Below are 12,994 nucleotides of genomic sequence, written 5' to 3'. Positions count from 1 at the left end.
TCTTCTAACAACTTACATCTGTTTCAATAAATTTGAACTACTTTTTCTATCCATATATAGTAACTTTTCTTAGTGCGAATTTAATTGTTACATTGGTAATATTAATATTATAATATTGCTCGAAATTGAAAATTCATTCTTGATAAAATTGATTGTTGCATTTTTTTTTTTGTCTTTAACTAAAAACTAATAGGTAATTGTAGGTGTATACTCATTATAAAGTTTGATGACCATTTTAAAGAACACCTGTTATGCATCCTAAGATATAATGAATACTATCACGTTATAATAAATTTACATAAAAAATTTTTAAAAATTGACAGTTGGGCATTTGGAATACAATATTTTTTGAAATAAATATGAATCAATATATAAGATCTCATTGGTGATTATTCATGTCTTGTGCAGATTCATAACTAACCAAAACAACAAATAATCCATGCTAATGTACGGGTAAAATACTAGTGTATATAGAAAGTCATTTAGGGTTTGTCCAACCAGCGTCGGACACTCGTTAAGATGTGGTTCATGTATTACATTTTTTATTTGATAAAATTAAAAAGAAAAAGTATATAAATATAAGAGAGGATAATATTGGTTAACATGCAGATTCACATGGAAGGTTGTGTGTGGTTTAAGTGCCTTAACGAGTGCCTATTGAGCGCTTGTTTAAAAAAATCCAATTAAGAATTTGGTTTTCAATTAAGTGATTTATCTCTCCTATGTACCATAATTGAAGAGGGTTAGTAACTCAATTGCTTAATAACGGGCTTTGCCTATTTTGCAGTCAAGTCTTCCCTTAACTAACTAAACAAGTGAAAATTTTTCTTCGAACAACATTTATCTATTCATTTGAGTTATGTTCTTTTTAACTATGTCAAGTAACTTAGTTTGGTAAATATAGATTAAACAATATATTGATACATATAGCAATTTCACACAATGTTTGCCAATAAATATTCACTCAACTAATTTGTTTAACTAACTTTATAAGATAATTTCTCCATAAATTTAAAGATAATTCAGATTACACATGGCAATTGACTATTTCAAATTCACTATTTTAAATGACATAAACAATTTCTAGAACCCAATACTATCACAAGCAGCATATGCAGGTGAGGTCTAAAACCACACTCAACAATACAAAGTTAAATCAAATACTATGGTCATTGCATGCTATCCATTCTTCACTACTTACAGAAACAAGATGCATTACTCAAAGGGAGAGACTAAGAGATGTAAAAGAAAGGATTCGAAATGATACCCTAATCCAACAACTTTTTAAGGATTTCAAATCCAACACTTAGTAGTAGAGTGGATTTGGGTGAGGATTTGAAACCAAGTCCAGCCAAATCCATCAATACACAGACTCTTCTTGTTTTGAGTTGGAATCCAAGCAGCATTACTCGATCAACTGGCCGATGGAAGAGTATCACTTGGCTAGCTTTGAAATGTCAAATTCTACCACAAAGTAGTATCAACACATGTAAAGACCGTCATTCTTATCATTGCTTTGCGATTGAACTGAAGAATCGATCCCACGTTTAATTCTTCGATCCACATTGTTACCACGACCTTTGAACCACCTGTTAATCAACCGAATAGTGTTCCCCAACAGCAAGAGCGCCATCACACCGCACCACACCGTGACAGCAGTCTCGATGACATGGCTCAATTGTTTTCTATAGTCTTTTGGCGTTACAATCACGATCGAGATGCCATAAGTTAAAGCAATTGCTGAAATGGTCAACCACATGATCACCATTAAACACCACATGAAGAACTTCCTCCTGAAGGGCAAACCACTGATGAGAAACATGATTGTGCTCAGAGATGAAACAAAGGCTACTGTATTAACCCGGATGAAGTTTTTGTAGTATTTTGGATGGCTGTGTGCCATCACAGCTTCACCCGCGTTGTGTGGATTGGGATAATCTGTTTTGTCATCTTGCCAAACGCCTCCAGCCGGATTCACCCCAGCTTGAAATGCCATTGTTGCAATAAGTGAGGCCACAACCATTAGTGCATCCCTTTTCCTTGCTAGCCAATCCCCGCCCGGTGAAGGCTGGCTGTGTGATTTATTTTCATGCCCGTCATTTCCCGCAGTAGCAGAGGGAGATATGTCCTTGGCTCTTTTGGCTCCAGCGTCTTCAAGAGATCGCGCAATTTCTGAGTAAATGTCTCCCTGAACAAGGTCTAAAGCAGTGTTCCCATTTGCAGTTTTCGTGTTCACATCTACTACCTTGTTCCGTAGCAAGTATTTGATGGTCTGCAATTCATTTCCATTTCAAGTCAATTAGAAGCAATACTGAAAAACTAGACTTGATCTTTTCAGTTTCACACTAGCTGTCTCCAACTCTCCATCCAACACTTCCTCGAGATGGAAGTATTTTACCAAAGTTTTAATCTATATCGTAAAATCAAGGGTTTCATCTAAACATTTCATCCTATGGGAGCCAGTTCTATAAAAACAATAAATAAGAACAGAGGTACCTCATTTTGCTTGTCACAAACGGCCAGATGCAGAATGCTCATGCCATCATCGTTCTTGGCATTCAGAAACTCATGATCTCTTATAGTCTGGACTAGAATCTGCAAAGCCCCCAGCTGATTGTACTTGACGCACAAGTGCAAAATGTTGCCTCCACATTCTGTTTTTTCTCGAGCTGCTAGGGGCCTAGCATGAATTAGCTCTTGCAATACCGCCAATCTGCCTTTGATGGCTGCAATGTGTAGAGGGTTTCTCCCAAATCGATCAGGAACCAAGCACATATCAGAATTAGCTCCCAAGATTGCTTGTACAAACTCCACATGCCCCAGCATTGCTGCTATGTGCAGAGGATTCTTATCCTGGCAATTCAAACTTACTTTATCAAGAAGAAGTGGATCTTCTTGAAGCAAATGAACAAAAGTGGAAACATCACCGTCCGCAGCGACATCATAGAGCATTTTCTCCATTATTTCTGCCTCACCTATCTAGCTCTCTGAAGTAAAACAGATTTGGTAGCTCATGAAATGCATATGGAGTAGCTGCTGGTTGACTTCAAAACTCGGTATTTAAAAGGCTTTCATGTTTTGCGTTGCACAGGAGTACTTGTATTTGGTTTGACACAGTCTATTTTCCCAAAAAATTAAAAAACACCCAATTGACCAAAGAGTTTTTTTCTATGAAATAGCTAGGATGTTACCTAAATGCAGCCTCAGAGTATTTCAAGTCCATATGAGGGTGAGACTTTCTGGGGAGAGGGACAGAAAACACATTAAAATTCTCTGGGAAAGTGAGCATGCATAAGCTCTGCAATGGAAATCAGAAGCTTTAGTCAATTGTCGTACAATTATATTAAGGTGGAAGTTACCAAGAAAACTTGATAACAATTGACCAAGACCAGGAATAAGTACTGAACTACATATACCTTCTTGAGTCAGCATCGATTTGATTTCTATGTCTTCTCGCATGTTCATTTAGCCACAGAGGTGTGTGTTTGTCTCTCTCTCCTCCCCCCCCCCCCTCTCTCTCTCTCTATATATATATGTGCGTGTGTGTGTGCGCGCGCATACATGCATGGATGCATGCATGTATATAGCGAATTCTTAATGGTGAACCTAGTCCTCGGAGAACTGAAGATTTTGAGACCCTGATGACGGAATAAGACAGCAACGGAGAAAATAAGCTGATAAAAGTGATTAATCAAGCCTTCAAGTAAAAAATTCTTGCTAAACCCAAAAAATTGAACAAAAACTACAGGTTTTTGACTGCTTCTCTGTTAATCAGAAGTGCATAAGTAGAATTTTATTCCAGGCTTGGTTTGGTGCAGGGAAGTTCATAGTTGAATAATTCCAACGTACTGGTTGACAATTCTTTAATTTTGAATGGAATTGTTCAAAGTGTTAGACTTGATGATGAGGGCACTTGGCATTACTAACATGAAGATAAGAGGTTAAAAAATGAATCCAGTATCATATTGTAGATGGAATATGCCAAAAACTATTGACCTGAAATTATTTGTTTAAGTAAGTTGTGTTTTATGTGATTGCCGGATCAGCTTGGCATTTGGTAGTCTGTCACTAAAAAGATAGAGTGGCATATTTGGGATTTTGATTACGTAACAAACCAACTTCCTCTGGACGAGTTAGCCACCACGTTAATTGCGAGATGGGAAGTCTCAAGGGTTCAAACTTTACCTCCCATCAACGTGCCTCTATATGAGAATTATTCTAAATCCACACAAATGCGTGGTGCACCCATTTTGTCTGATGATAGTTCTAATGGTTCAGTCCCCATCAGGTTTGGGCCACTCTCCTAGAGTAGGCTTCCCTCGTGTGTAGGGGTAGGAGTAGGTTAGGCTAAACTAGATATACGGTTACCAAAAAACAAATTATGTAACAATTCTTTCATGATAATGTCAAAAGTAACCCTAAAAGAAATGGTATTTAACCATTTATGTTGTCGGTTGCACTTAATTAACCTCAATCCATGAGTTTGCCTTTTGCAATTGGGGTTGATACGCTTGTTGTTTGTTCCTTTTGGAGTTTAATATACACTAGGGAGTTTGTGTAAACAAATTAAATTTTTGTGTATAACAAAATTACATTAAGGGATAATTTTAGAAACCTCCCTTGAGGTTTCTAACAGTTTCATCCCGTTCCCCTCAGGTTTAAAAAATTATACTTACCTCTTTTGGCATAGTAAAATACCTATAATGCCCTCCACTTGGTAAACAATTTTAAATTTAAGACAGTAAATTTACAAAATAAAAAAATCTATTTTTCTATCTCTTGTCTATTTTCCCCCCTTTCTTTTCTAGTTAATATAACCTCTTTTTATCATCTTCAATTTTGTGAATACTAGCAAATTGAAATTACAAAATCAATAGAGGAAGTAGATTATGTGTCAAACTAGAAGAAAATGAAGAGACTCGTAGTGATAGAGAAATAAATAATGAAATTGATGATTAAAATAGGAAAAAGCATTAAAGATGTGAAATTTGTCATATTTTGTTTGTTGACAAAAAAAATTTATATAAAATGTTAATAATTACATAAGAATTTATTTTAATTAGATTGGGAATTTATTATTATTATTATTTTATTGTGAAGGTAGAATTTATTCTCTACTTTTGAGATATTAATATTTTTAAGGCTACAGGAGTTAAAAGTCAAATTAAGTTGTATCGAAAAGGTATTTGAGCATTAATATTTAATTTTGAGGTATAAAATTAGTTGTCAATGGAGGTTGTGTGTGTGTTTTCTTCTTTTTTATTTAGATTGCAAGTATTGATATTGTACATGCAAATTGAGATCTTTTGGATTGTTATTTGATTTTAGAACTTATGCTTGCATATTTGTTAAGAATTAGACTTGTTGATTTGTGTAAGGTGTGGAAGAAAATGATTGTGTATACTATATTTTTCTTTCTTATTTTTGTACAAAAGGGCAATTTGAATTTTTGTGAGATAATCTTTCTTGTTGGACTTATATTATTACCAAACAGTAAAAGAAGGGGAGGTATATGTAATTTTTAAAACCTGACGGGAGCTCTCTGTAATTATTAAAAACCTTAGGAGAGGTTTGTGAAATTATCCCTTACATTAAACGTACATTAATTCACTTAGTGATAATTATATATTTATAGTATCTTTTTATAATATAATAATAACATAACTGCACCAAAGTCTTAACCGTATACCAGCACGAAAGGAGATCTCTTCCCGTCTCCATCAGAAACAAAGCACATTTGTAGGGATCTCAATGAAGCGGTTTTGGGGCGGGGAAAAAAGTTTGCCCCGGCCCTGTCCCTGTCCTACCCCACTAGTTCTGCAGGTCCCACTATCATAATTATTGTTTTTAGTTGATTTAACTTTTTCAATTAATGCAAATCTAATAATAGTTTTATCAATCACTCTTTTGAAGTTTTTATAAAGAAAAAAAAATTATACGTCATTCCATTATAATAACATAACATGTTACTTATTTCATACAATATATTTAAATAATAATAATAATAATAACATAACATTTATTTCATATATTATACATATAAAAATATACATATATATTGTATTATATTAAAATATAGGTGATATGCGGGGGCGAGGGTAAGTTCCCTACCTCCTGCCCCACCTCTCGCCAACCACCGCCCTTATTGCCATCCCTAAGCATTTGAGAGTCAATGCACGCCAAGTTTTATTTAGGTTGGATGGAAGGACCGTGGCCCAGAATCTAACGGGTCAAACAGAATCCTGTTCGTCGGGGTTAATCCGCCGCAGAAACATCCTTTTGGGCTAAATAGAGTGCTCTTAATGAAAATAGACGCTCAAATTATTGCCATTGACATAGAATCACACCCGTAGCCCCGTAGAGTTGCTCAATCAAGTTTTAGTGTCCCGCTCGAGCAAGTAATCTTGCAAGACTGTAGGATAAAATAATCTAAGTTTGATAATGACAACACTGACTGATTTACCAAACCAACTCACTCTAGAAGAGTTGGCTACTACATTAATTGTGGGGTGGGAGGTCAAGGGTCAAATCTTGTCTTCCATCAATGTGGTTCAATATAAGATTTATCTTAAATTCATACGGATATGTGGTATACCTATTTGGTTTGATGGTAGTTCAATCCCCGTCAAGTTCCCCTACCACTGACTGATCTACCATGCACCAAATTTACAATTTTTTCACATTCAAATGATGCCAAAAGAGGAAAAGAATCCTCCAATACCAACCAAAAAAAAGGGTTTGATCATATTTGATTGAAAACTAACCTAATTCCCATCCCAATTCATTTTATGTTGTTCCTAGTTTCAAAAATTACGTCTGGTGATTTAACTCTACCTAACCACTAATGCAGCAAATGTCTTGCACACTCCCAAAAGTATCTTTATTCTTTACCGAATGCGACTATGGATAGTACCAACACAAGTTGGTTCAATTAATAAAAATAGTCACTTTCTTACAAAGAGTCGTGTTTTCAAATCCTTCCGTCAATGCGAGAAATATACTGATAAGCGATCTGTATGAATCTCTATAAGTGACTTATAATGCCAAAAGCATATCCTAACTCGTGGTGGTAGCCGTGTTCCGCCCAAACTATTTTTTTTTTTTTACCAAAAAAAACATAATATGGATAGTGGAGGTCATTGTAGACCAGAAAAGTTACTTTACTAAGAAATAACTAACATTAGATATCGAAATCATTATGACAAACTTGAGAAAAGGTTTGCTGTGATTTTGTGAGCTTGCCTCTCCCATTAAGTGGTCAAAATCCAGCCAACAATGCTTCAAGTTCCTATAATGAGCCCTCCATATTGTGCTTTATCAAACATATAATAATCCTGCAAGTGCAATGGCCCAAGAATGCTTAATTCATTTCCATCTTTGTCATTAGCTACATGACCATGAGCTTTTGGTGAAACTAAAGTAAAAATAATTTTTGGAGTGTAAACTCCCAAAAGTAGTTCCATTAGGCCTTATCCCACAAAGGTTCCATCATGGCTGCCCAAATCGAGATAAGAGTAATGTGGGTTTTTGCAGGAAAAAAAAATAAACAAGTAGTCAGCCTAATGGGGCGCCTGATGGATGGATAGGATACTCGTTAAGATGTATTTCAAATGTTATATTTTTAAAAATATAAAATTAATAATGAAAAGTATATAAATACAAGGAGATTAATTAAAAAAATTATATAAATGTAAGAAAAAATAGTAATTATTTATATATATATATATATATAATATTGGACGAGTCAATGAATGCTCCGAGGACAGGACACTATTAGAAAAACCCATAGACAAATAATGCAAGTAATGGGTGTCAACTATCTTCTCTGACAGATTCCTTTTGCCCTGGAATCCTGGGGGATCCAACAATGAACGTGGGCTCTGTTTTATCAAACATAATCAGAAGCCAATATGGACAAATGGGATGACAAATCTCTTGCAATGGATTATTTCCGTGTTAATTTACAAGTGATTGAGGAGGTGTGAGTCAGTTCCTCGAGCTTCTTCTTGGGAACCTCAAGATCATTTATCTGTTGCTGCCTGCAATTTTCAACTTTCACCATCTTAAATAAAAGCTTTTCGTCAAATAAAGACCATCTTAAACAAGTGTTGCTATAAATTGCCTCAAAATAAGTGCTGTATTCATCTTACACAGTAATGAAATGTTTAAAATAAGTGACCGTCTGGACAGCAAGAACTGCTCAAGATATGGTAAGGATTTGAATACACGCAATCTCAATTATTGCATGCCTTATATTGCAATATTTTTATAATTAGCTATACATTTAGGAAAAAAAACTAATAAATTCATATCTCTTTTAACTGAGTGTTCTATTTAGGGGTGCAAACGAGTCGAATTTAATCAAGTAACTTGCAAGGTTGCTCAGTTAAAACTCGAACTTGAACTTGAGTTAACTAAATTCGACCTACTTAATGAGTCGAGTTTGAGTTAAATATATAAAACTCGAAAGTTTGTCGAGCTTAATTGAGCTTCGCGTATATCTTTTCTCTTTCTAATTTTTTTTATTAGTATGAATGCCTATTTTGTCCATTATTTAAAATTATATAAATTTATATTATTAATTCGATTGAACTCAATTTAAGTTTGATTTGGAGTTGATGAGCACGAGCTCAAATAATGAAAAATAAAATCGAACTCAACCTCAAACTTGATGAGCTTGAACTCAAGTTCAAATTTTTTAACTCGAATCGAGCTTCATTCGAAGACTCTTGATAACCAAACTGAATGAAACAGTTGGGGAAAAAATTAATTTTGTTGATTTATTTAATTATTTACTACGAGTGAGTAAATGAAGATGGATCAGAGCACCTGGACGCCCATAAGGATGGAAATGATGAGCCCATTGGTCCCATCGCCCACAGATTTTATCTCAAATCGAAGGGCCTGTGCCCTAACGAACGAAACCACGCCCCCGCAATTAGCACACCCAAATTCGGGGGCTTTTCGTCTCGGTCCGATCAAAGACCCCGAGAAAGGCTCTCGAAAAGTTAACTGACACGTGTCCAGCCTATCTTGATCCGCAAAACCCTCAGGCCTCAACCCAGCTCTCGCATCTCCGCCACCTTTCCTTTCCGTTTTTACTTCGTCACTCCTCTCCTCTTCCTTCCTTCCTCTTTATATGTCCAACCCCATCATCTTCGATGCCAGTCATCTTCTTATCTGCTTCTCCTTTGCTTCTTGATTTTGCTCTCAAAAGCTTCAGATCTTTCCCTCACCTGCTTTCAGCTCATTCCATCGCATATATCTAACAATTTCACCTGTTTCTTCTGTGGCTAGAACAGTTCCGCACCTCGCCTGCGGAATTTTTTAGTTTTTTCTTTCAATGGTCTGGTTGGATTGTTGGGTGAGGAAATGTTTGATCTGTATGCGCTAACCCACTTTCGTTCCCAAATCTGTTTGCGCAAACGCAAAAAGTAGCCCACAGCATCCCCGCACGCGTATATACACCCTATATATCTGTACAGATGGTTTTATACTAGGAGCTAACATTTGTGCTGTTGAAAGAAGAAAAGTTGGGTCTTTTTTTTTGTCCCTTTTTTGATAAATTCTCTCTTTTGGAAGATTTGAGCTAGACCCACCATTTGACCGCTCCAAAAATCAGGAAGAGGGGTTTTTATTTTGTTTTGGTTTTGAATTTTTAGTGGGTTCTAGACATTTCTTTTCTTTTTTCGTAAATATTGGGGTAATTCGTGTAGATATTTGTTAATACTAGAATTGAGATTGTTAGATTTGGGACACATTTAGGCAGATACTTGGACTGATTTCGCTGAACTGAAGAAAGTGGCGAAAATGAGCTTGGGTGCCGCCGAGGAAGATTCAGCATCAGAAATCCATCTTCCTGCCGATATAGATTGGGAGATGCTTGATAAATCTAAGTTCTTCTTCCTCGGCGCGGCGTTGTTCTCCGGTGTTTCAGCTACGCTTTACCCTGTCGTGGTGTTAAAAACCAGGCAGCAAGTGATGTTGAATGGAACCCCTTGTCTTAAAATGGCAGCATCCATACTAAGAAACGAGGGATTGAGAGGGTTTTATAGCGGATTCGGGACTTCCCTTATGGGGACCATCCCTGCTCGTGCCCTTTACATGGGAGCCCTCGAAATGACTAAGAGCAACGTGGGTTCTGCCACTGTTCAATTGGGATTGTCTGAGGCTTATGCTTCCGCTGTTGCTAATGCTGCAGCTGGCCTAAGTGCAGCCATGGCTGCACAGTTGGTTTGGACGCCGGTTGATGTTGTGAGCCAGAGACTAATGGTTCAAGGAAGCTGCTGTTCTAATGTTCGCTCGGGCAATGCTGTTGCTCTGAAGAGTTACAGTGGTGGGATCGATGCATTTAGGAAGATAGTGTACTCGGATGGAATTAGAGGATTGTATAGGGGATTTGGGATTTCGATACTGACTTACGCCCCTTCCAATGCCGTATGGTGGGGTTCTTACTCTGTTGTGCACAGGACGATCTGGGGCTGCGTTGGTGGTTATGGTTGCAAGAAAGATGAGAATGGGTATAGGCCGGATGGAAAGGCGGTGGTGGCCATTCAGGGGATAAGTGCTGCTATGGCTAGTGGGGTTTCTACGCTGGTTACAATGCCACTTGATACGATCAAGACTAGAATGCAAGTTTTGGATGGTGAAGGAAGTGGGCGTAGGCCGCCTACGATTCTACAAACCGTGAGGAACTTGGTGAAAGAAGGTGGATTTAGTGCTTGCTACAGAGGGTTGGCTCCAAGATGGGCTTCAATGTCTCTGTCTGCGACGACCATGATCACCACTTATGAGTTTCTCAAGCGGCTATCGACTAAAAATCAAGACAGGTTTGCTTGATGAGTTGTGGTGCATGATCATCATTGAGCAGACTTGTTTAGGGGGTTCTTTTATGCCGTTTCTGGACCCCTACGTTTAGTTAGGCAAAAGTAATACTTCCCTTGGTCCATTTTGGTCTGCAAAATGGAACCTCAATGTAAATGTGTAAAAATGTAACAACCCTTTCCGAGGTTTTAGCAATGAAGATGTTTAATGTTCCCTTCAACCTACATATCTCTAGTAGCCGAATCATTATTCAATCTAGAAACTCCCTAGCTAGCTTGTGCAGAAGTTATCAAGGATGGCAGGCTTGGCAGCTCTGATTCTCGTCAATCTTGAGCCAACAGCCTCTTGGTCTGTTGGTAACCCCAAGACTTGTAAGTCTTAAAAAATTGGTACTTAATTGTGGCTGCCACCTTCGGTGGCTTCTTTCGACGGCCTTTCCGTTAAAATAGGTTAGAGTTGTATAACTTTCCCTTAAAATAGGTTAGAGTAGATTATACAACTGTTATCGTTGCGATAAAAAAAAAAAAAAAAAGATTCTTGTGAATCTTGATCTTCAATGTTTAAGATCCCAATTACCAAAAATCGGTACTCAATTTGGTGAGGATTTGAATCAACTATTAGCAGCATTTACTGTTATCACATCTTTACTCTCCGTGCAAGAGTTTGTATCTGTCTTTCACAGGACAAACAGGATTGAGGTTTGCTTTTGGCTGGCTTTTTCCATTGCCATTGATTTGGTAGGAAAACTCCCTTTTCCTAGCGGTTGGTTTGATTCTGCCCTTCAATTAATTGAAAAGACAAAATTGAAGGCTAACTTCTGTAGCCATTTGCTGGTCTCCCCCCATGCACAAATTTGTCCAAAAGGGTGCTGAGAAGTCAAAAACTTGCTCGTTAATGTGTCTCCTGATCGTCCAAAGTGTCGATAGATGTTAAGGACTTTTGAAGAGTTCTTTTCCATTAAAGTGAATGAATAATCCATTAGACAAGAATCGTAATGGAGATCGTGATGGCTTAATATATTTAGCCCTTTTCAACATTATGGTGCTCAAATTTAAATTGAGGAATCAGATGAACAACCGAATTACTTGTCGGAAGTGGCAGTAATTACGAAATCAGGTTCTATTTGAGCACCTTCATGATGCATTCGTCCTCTCTGCACTTGGCTTTGATTCTCACCCCAAGAATTTGGTTCAACCATGATACAGTGTTCATTTTCACTTGCCGCTTGAGCACCGTTTACAACATTTCTTACAAGTAAAATTCTTAACAGGGAATGGTTAAACCCCAAAAGAAAAAAACAATATGTAAAATTAAGAAACAAACAGACAAAGATAGATAATCACCATGTCTACCAAGTTACAGTTACGGATGCTATCTAGTGGCTTAACTAAAGTGAGCACAAATATTACGATTATTATGTGAGGGAATTTATCATTTATCATATGTGAAATTTACAGTTTATCTTTTTTATTTTTTTTCTGACAATGATAACAATTGTATGACATACTCTATGCTAATCTACAGGCGATGTGGAGTGTAAAGAGATCAAGGACTAGTAAGTATACAAACTTGACTAGATCACCTTTGAATTTACAGTCCAAGAAGGGACTTAAGTCACTCCGCGGCAGCCACTGAGCCAAGTTCAATCGTTTTATAGTTTATCACTTGATGGTTTTTTTTTTTTTCTTTTTTGCTGCCCCGAATTACTCCTTTTGTACTTTTTGTAACATTGTAAAGCATAGTGTAGTTCTTAATTGGTTAGGGACATTCAATTGTAATACAGTGAGAGTTAACTTGAGTGAAGTTGTAAAACTCTGTCATTGCAGGAATTGGAGTTACAGTCATCGTAAATGCGACGGCGGGGGACGGCAAGACGAAAGCAGAAAGAACGGCCCATTTCTTCTGCGCAAAACGACAGCCGGGAAACGAGAAAAGCAAGGACACTGACGTGAGAATCCCTTGGAATTTCCCTGTTCCGAAATGGCAAAAACCCAAAAAAAAAAACAAACAAAAAAGTATAGTCCATATGCAATATGCATTGCCCACTTGCCATGCCAATGAGTAAGACATGGACCACCTTATCCGATTCCAGTTTGAGCAATTCAATACCTTCGCCATCCTGTCACTCTTCCGACAATACCACGGACTAGGACCACCCACGACACCCCCC

The 12,994-nt window shown here is 37.2% G+C and overlaps 2 protein-coding genes across 2 annotated transcripts; one reads left to right on the top strand and one right to left on the bottom strand.

Moving 5' to 3' along the window:
- Positions 1-1,027: 1,027 nt before the first annotated feature.
- Positions 1,028-3,451, bottom strand: LOC113706619 (uncharacterized). Its single transcript, XM_072062578.1, has 2 exons — positions 2,497-3,451; positions 1,028-2,272 (listed from the first exon to the last, which is right to left on the bottom strand). The coding sequence occupies exons 1-2, from the start codon at positions 2,959-2,961 to the stop codon at positions 1,481-1,483; spliced, it is 1,257 nt and encodes a 418-aa protein (XP_071918679.1). The 5' UTR covers positions 2,962-3,451; the 3' UTR covers positions 1,028-1,480.
- Positions 3,452-9,030: 5,579 nt separating this feature from the next.
- On the top strand, positions 9,031-11,044 carry LOC113707315 (uncharacterized). Its single transcript, XM_027229585.2, has one exon. The coding sequence runs from the start codon at positions 9,811-9,813 to the stop codon at positions 10,837-10,839; it is 1,029 nt and encodes a 342-aa protein (XP_027085386.1). The 5' UTR covers positions 9,031-9,810; the 3' UTR covers positions 10,840-11,044.
- The last annotated feature ends 1,950 nt before the right edge of the window (positions 11,045-12,994 follow it).

The sequence above is a fragment of the Coffea arabica genome, chromosome 8c (assembly GCF_036785885.1).
Source record: "Coffea arabica cultivar ET-39 chromosome 8c, Coffea Arabica ET-39 HiFi, whole genome shotgun sequence".
Lineage (NCBI taxonomy): Eukaryota > Viridiplantae > Streptophyta > Magnoliopsida > Gentianales > Rubiaceae > Coffea > Coffea arabica.
Note: the sequence above shows the minus strand (reverse complement) of the source record. Positions and strands in the feature narration are given on the sequence as shown.

Coding starts and splice junctions, on each gene's coding strand:
- LOC113707315 (XM_027229585.2), top strand. CDS start 9,811: ATGAGCTTGGGTGCCGCCGAGGAAGATTCAGCATCAGAAATCCATCTT.
- LOC113706619 (XM_072062578.1), bottom strand. CDS start 2,961: ATGGAGAAAATGCTCTATGATGTCGCTGCGGACGGTGATGTTTCCACT. Junction 2,273..2,496: donor TTTGTGACAAGCAAAATGAG/GTACCTCTGTTC, acceptor AATGAATTGCAG/ACCATCAAATACTTGCTACG.